Consider the following 5,899-nt stretch of genomic DNA (forward strand, 5'->3'; position numbering starts at 1 on the left):
TGAGACTCTCAGTCTGACAGGAGAGAGTTCTCCCTCCACCTTGTTGTTGAAAAAGCTCCTTATATCCGTTAGCTTGGCTAGCTAGCACCAGATGCTAACCACAACGATCTCCGGTAGAGACCCACCGGTGCTTGCGCACGCACACAAAATGGCTCGTGCCACACACACACACAAAGCAGAGCTTGAATGAAACACAGAGAGCCAGAAGTAAGCTCACGAGGCCTATTATGTGCAGAATCCCTCTCGCTTCCAGGTGGTTTTGATTGAGTGTCCACACGTGGACGTTTAAGGACTAAAAAACGATCCATTTGTCACTTTGCTGTTAGCAAATAATTTGGCGCTCCAGCTAACAGGAAGTTACGGAGCCCCTTAGGGCACACAGAGTAGGAAAAAAAAATTATTTGAAAAAAAAAATAACGTTGTAAAAATACAAACAACATGACTTTACAATCATAGCAAGGTAGAAAACGAGCTACAGTGTCGTTTTTATCAGAACAGTTCGATACGCGCCGTCATCCGAGCTACACATCAAGATTTGGTCACAATCTGCAGCTGGAGGAGGGAGAGGAGTTCTTAGGGACCGTCTACAAACTGCAACGGGGTTTTGCGAGATCTCGCAAAGGGGTTTTGCGAGATCTCGCAAAGGTTTTGCGATATCTCTCAAAACTTTTTTATTTATTTCTTGTACAACATTTTTTTTTTTTTCTCCATGTCCCCTAGGGGGCTCCGTAGGAAGTCACTCAAGTGTCACAAAGTCTTTTAGCCTATGGGTAGGTCAAAGATCTAATGGGTGCTGGCCATTGGCCTAATTTAGGCCAATGGCCAGCACCCATTAGATCTTTGACCTACCCATAGGCTAAAAGACTTTGTGACACTTGAGTGACTTCCTACGGAGCCCCCTAGGGGACANCTTACCCATCATCCAAGGTTAGTTTTCACTATAAGTACAAAATATGTTTTGGACGGACACTATAATTTACAGTTTTTTACCATGTTCAGTCTGATTAAAATAAAAAACATATATATTGATTCTGACTTTTCTACATCCAACTCACAGGTTTATCATTACTTTGAGAAAAAAGATGATTAATTTAACCCTTTTAGAAGGGACGATATGGTAATTTGTTCTGGGAATGTCATTTTCGAGCCTGAAACCTGAAAAACAGGCTTGGGGCTTAAGAGGTGGATCAATCTCTTGTCAAACTGTTTATTAAGAGATAATTTAGAGATACTTTTACTTGAAAATATCTTTAATTTAGTAGGACATTTTATTTTGAGGGTTTGGATAATTAAAAAAATATGGTGAGGGTAAAGGAGATTATTGTCGGAATGCACCTTTTCTGTTTCCGATTATATTTGCAGAGCTTGCGTATGAAAAGAAAAAGTAATGTTTTTCTGACATGATTTAACACTGTTTCCGATGTTTGTCAGTTTGTGCAGGACAATAAATAACAAAACTAACTTATATTGACAAGTAGATGTGTAGCAGTGGATAAAGCACAACAACAAATCATGAAAATATAGATTTATTTTTGGTTTTTAACAACTGAAGACATTTTTTGATGGAACAAAATGAACAGCAAACGTCCCTCTGTAATCATCACCAGAACATGTGCAGTGTTTCCGGCATACCAATGCAGTGGGCTAAATTACAATAAATAAAACACCGTGACACTCATGATTGTAAAAGCTGTCGCACAAAAGCCAATAATTGTTAAATGACACATACTGAGAGAACACACAATCTGCCATCTGTGGAGGAATAGACTTAACGTGGGTGTATTTTTTCCATGCTTCTCTCCTTCTATGCAAACGGACTCAGTTCCGTGTACACTAGGAATTGCTGCTTTGCTGCTGTAAACCACAAGTACTCTGACTTTTCTGTGGAAATATACATTATTTTGGGTGACAATAATAAAGTATGTATTTATATAGCCCAGAGAAATAAGGAAGGAAACGATAACCACTTCCTAACTCTGCTTGCTTGCAAAATGGCCTATTTACATAATGCATAATGACGCAGAGTCTGTTAATCAGAATGAGATGGCAGTGTGTGATATCGAGCTTTCTCCGGCTGTCTCTCAGGTGCGTGTTGAGTACAGGTCGTCATCCTCCGGGCTGGACTGGCCAAAGTCCAATAGAGAAGGGTCTGGCTTGAAGCTGGAGCCCCCTGGAGGACAGCAGCAGAAATGCAACAACATATCAGTCACAAGCACAGAAATATTAGATGTTTACATTTAATGGATAAACTGGTTCAGGCTGACAAAAAAATTATCAGTAGAATAAAATAAAACGTCTACATTACCCACAAAAAGATGAAAATACAAAGCCACAGTGTCTTTCTGTGATCACACAAATGAGTGAAGTAGTATTATCATACAGACATATTCTCCTTGAAGTTTTTCGAATCTAAAGTGCTAGTGTGTATATATATATATATATATATTTGTTTACATTCATAACTTCTAATAAGTTTCTCACTGAAGCTTCAAATGTCTGTCTTTTCACCATTTCTGACACTCAAAAGAAGGGAAAACTCAAGTAAAATAGATAGATTGTTTTATAAACGTTATTAACCTTTGTCCCTTTCTGCACAGCAACTGGCAGAGTGAACTGAAGGCTAAATGCCAACTAACAAAGATTTAAGTCAATTTGTTTGAATATGAGAACATCTCATGAAAAGATCGAATCCAACTTTTTACAATGCATTTTGACTTTACAATGCTTTGGAGGAATCTGAAGTGTTTGTCTTACGCAAAAAATCCTCTGCAGCCAGCAATGGAATCTAATTATTTTAATAGTAAAATACTCCAAAAATAGACATGCAAAGAAACGAGCTGTGCAGCATGTGAATGTCTCTAAGGAATACACGCTTCAAATACATTGGCCGTCTAGTCATGTCCAGGACTTTTTTTAAGTAATAAACTGCAAAGGCCCAAAGAGTGACCTTGATAGCATTACATCAGATACTTCTCAAGGTATATTTGTTGGCCTCAATATGTCGAACTTGATGTTTTTTCGAAATTGTATTTCAAATGTAAGAGACAATAGCATGATCACATGTCAAGACCCAAGAGATGATGGGACTTCAGTTCAGGTAACTCTCAGAAGAGAAGCTGTGTGTGTTTGAGTAAGGTAGATCAAAGTTTAATAACCACAGCCTTCCGCTATTAAGCTCCTCTCCTGTGGAACCAGCTCCAAGTTGTGTTCAGGTAGACACCCTCTCCACATTTGAGAGCATGCTAAGACGATAACGCTTATTGTCAGGGCTGGCTCAAGTTTATCATGACCATCCTTCTTTACCCTTTAATTATTTACGTTTACATGATCTTTCTAGTCATTTGCATTATCTATGTTGTTATTTTATGTTTTCTGTCCTTCATGTTTTATGGATCTGTACTCCTGGTTAAGCCCCCAGAGACAAATGTGTACTTTGGGATATTGAGCCATATTAACAACATTTGATTTGAGGCCCAACCTTCCAACAAGCAGTGGTGCAGTGTGTTCACAGTACCTTTGCTGTTGTCTGCTTCATGCTGAGGAGGTGTTGGTGTGAGTGTCTCCTCTACAGCAGCAGCTTCTGTTGCGTTGGCCAACTCTGGTTCAGCAGCGAGTTCGTGCTCAGCTGATTCGAGAACTGGCACTGCAAATAAGTCAATAAACAACACAGGTTAGCAGCAGGGACATGAACTGATGTGTTCCACCTTTATGCTACTAAGCTACTGTGACTTCATACTTGATTTATAGTAATAACTTTTAGAAAGTTCTCAGCAAACTCTTGGAAGTTTACAACAAATTGGTGAATGTTCTGGTTGTACCTGCTGGGTAATCTAAGGGAATTAGAGCGGGTGGTTCTTCAGAAGAAGGGACATATTCAGCTGCGACAGCTTCTACTGGAGCAGCTTCTACTGGAACAGCCTCTACCGGAACAGCCTCTAGCGGAATAGCCTCTACCGGAACAGCCTCTACCGGAATAGCCTCTACCGGAATAGCCTCTACCGGAACAGCTTCTTCTGGAACAGCCTCTACAGGAACAGCATCTACAGGAACAGCCTCTACTGGAACAGCCTCTACCGGAACAGCTTCTTCTGGAACAGCCTCTACTGGAACAGCCTCTACTGGAACAGCTTCTACTGGAACAGCTTCTAGTGGAGCAGCTTCTTCTGGAGCAGCTTCTTCTGGAACAGCCTCTACTGGAACACCTTCTTCTGGAGCAGCTTCTACAGGAACAGCCTCTACAGGAACAGCTTCTACTGGAGAAACCACTTCTGGAGCAGCTTCTACTTCAGCAACCTGTACTGGAGCTGCCTCCACTGCAGTACCTTCCACTGGAGCATCCTCCACCGGAGAAGCCTCTAAAGGAGCAGCCTCCACCGTCTCCGGTTCTAAACTTGCCGTGGGCTCGGCAGTGGAGACCTCCTTTGCTGCTAGTTTTGCGTCCTCACTTTCAACAGGTGCAGCTATTGCCTCAGAGGTTGAGGTGACCTCTGTCTCTGCTGCCACTGAATGCACTACTGGATCTGAAGAGGAGAGGATACACAGCAAACCATCAGTAGAAGCCTGAGTGTAATGGAGTGTGAAGCAATGTCGACAGAGAAACAGGCAGACAGAGATCAATATCTACGGCACCTGGGTTGGTCTCTGCGGGGGTCTGGTCGGGGGAAATCTCTGTGGGTGTTACTGATGACGCCTGCTCTGAGATGACAGCAACCGCGGGCTCATCAGAGAGAGGAAGCGACTCCGCTGACTCCACTTCTGACTCTGGGATCAGGGAGCTGCGGGCTGCAGACTCTGGATTTGGCACTGTAGTTGTCTAAAATGTGGATAAAGACCGATCATTAAAATCTGTTTCAACAAGACATGCATTGATTAATGATTATAAAATGATTCATATGAATATCTTAATTTGATTCACACTTAAACTGGATTTAACTGACAGAAACACAGTTAAACGATGAACAGAATAAGGCACTGGATTTAGAGTTTCCTTAAACATTTCACTTCTAATAGGTTAGATTTATCAAAGTGACCAGAGATGAAAAACTGCATACATAAGCATTTCAAGTAAAAATGTAGCTGACACTAGGGTAGGGATTGACTTACATTAATTTGAACAGCAGTGTACGTTTTATTTCTTGATCACAAACCATCATAAAATGGCAAAGTGCTGAGAGAGGAAATGCATCGTTTTGAGCAACATGAGGGATTTTCCGAGAAAGATAAGAAGAGCAAAGCGGAAATCATTCAGTAGTTAGGGAATTACCATTAAATGGTTTTGGTTTTAGTCAAACACAGTAAAACAGCTTTACAGAACTTGCTATTTTAATATATCTGGTTACATCCAGGGGTTAAATTGGGCCGGGGCTGTCTGGGGTTAAGTCCCGGCACATAGGACGATGCTTTGACGTCATCACCCTCGCACATTTGTCATATACAAAATATGATGTTAAAACTTTTCTCGTTCTTAATATAGACTTTATTTAGGGTCGATATGTGTTGACTTTACTTTAAAATAGCAGATCTCTGTGACCGGATATAGTTTTTTGGCTTAGTGAACGTGTGTCTCTGCCCCCCCGCCCGGACTCGCAGAACGACCCGACCCGTCCTGTAACACGGAGCCTGTTTCCTAAACCATGCTAAATGTATGTGTGTGTGCATAAAGCTGAGTTATGATGGGTCACAATAACACAGGGGCGGCGCCAGGGGGGAGCTAGGGGGTGAAGCACCCCCCAGGATTTCCAAAGCACCCCCAAGAAATATGTTTGTTTTTTTTCGAAAATTATTAATTTTGTTTTTATTAAATTAGTAAATATTATTGATTACATCAATGCAAATGTGAAACAAGCAAATGTTTGACCAAAAACATAAAGCCAACACAGGTGATAAGCCCAATGGCCAG

At 41.3% G+C, this 5,899-nt stretch overlaps 1 protein-coding gene across 1 annotated transcript; it reads right to left on the minus strand.

Moving 5' to 3' along the window:
* Positions 1–1,510: 1,510 nt before the first annotated feature.
* On the minus strand, positions 1,511–4,813 carry LOC104955306 (fibrous sheath CABYR-binding protein-like; the record flags this gene model as incomplete). Its single annotated transcript, XM_010782600.1, has 4 exons — positions 1,511–2,170; positions 3,515–3,643; positions 3,819–4,520; positions 4,630–4,813. Coding segments are annotated over 4 exons (1,104 nt in total), but the record flags the coding sequence as incomplete, so codon positions are not given.
* Between the last annotated feature and the right edge of the window lie 1,086 nt (positions 4,814–5,899).

The sequence above is a fragment of the Notothenia coriiceps genome, unplaced genomic scaffold, assembly GCF_000735185.1.
Source record: "Notothenia coriiceps isolate Sejong01 unplaced genomic scaffold, NC01 NC01_scaffold00000501, whole genome shotgun sequence".
Classification (NCBI taxonomy): Eukaryota; Metazoa; Chordata; class Actinopteri; order Perciformes; family Nototheniidae; genus Notothenia; species Notothenia coriiceps.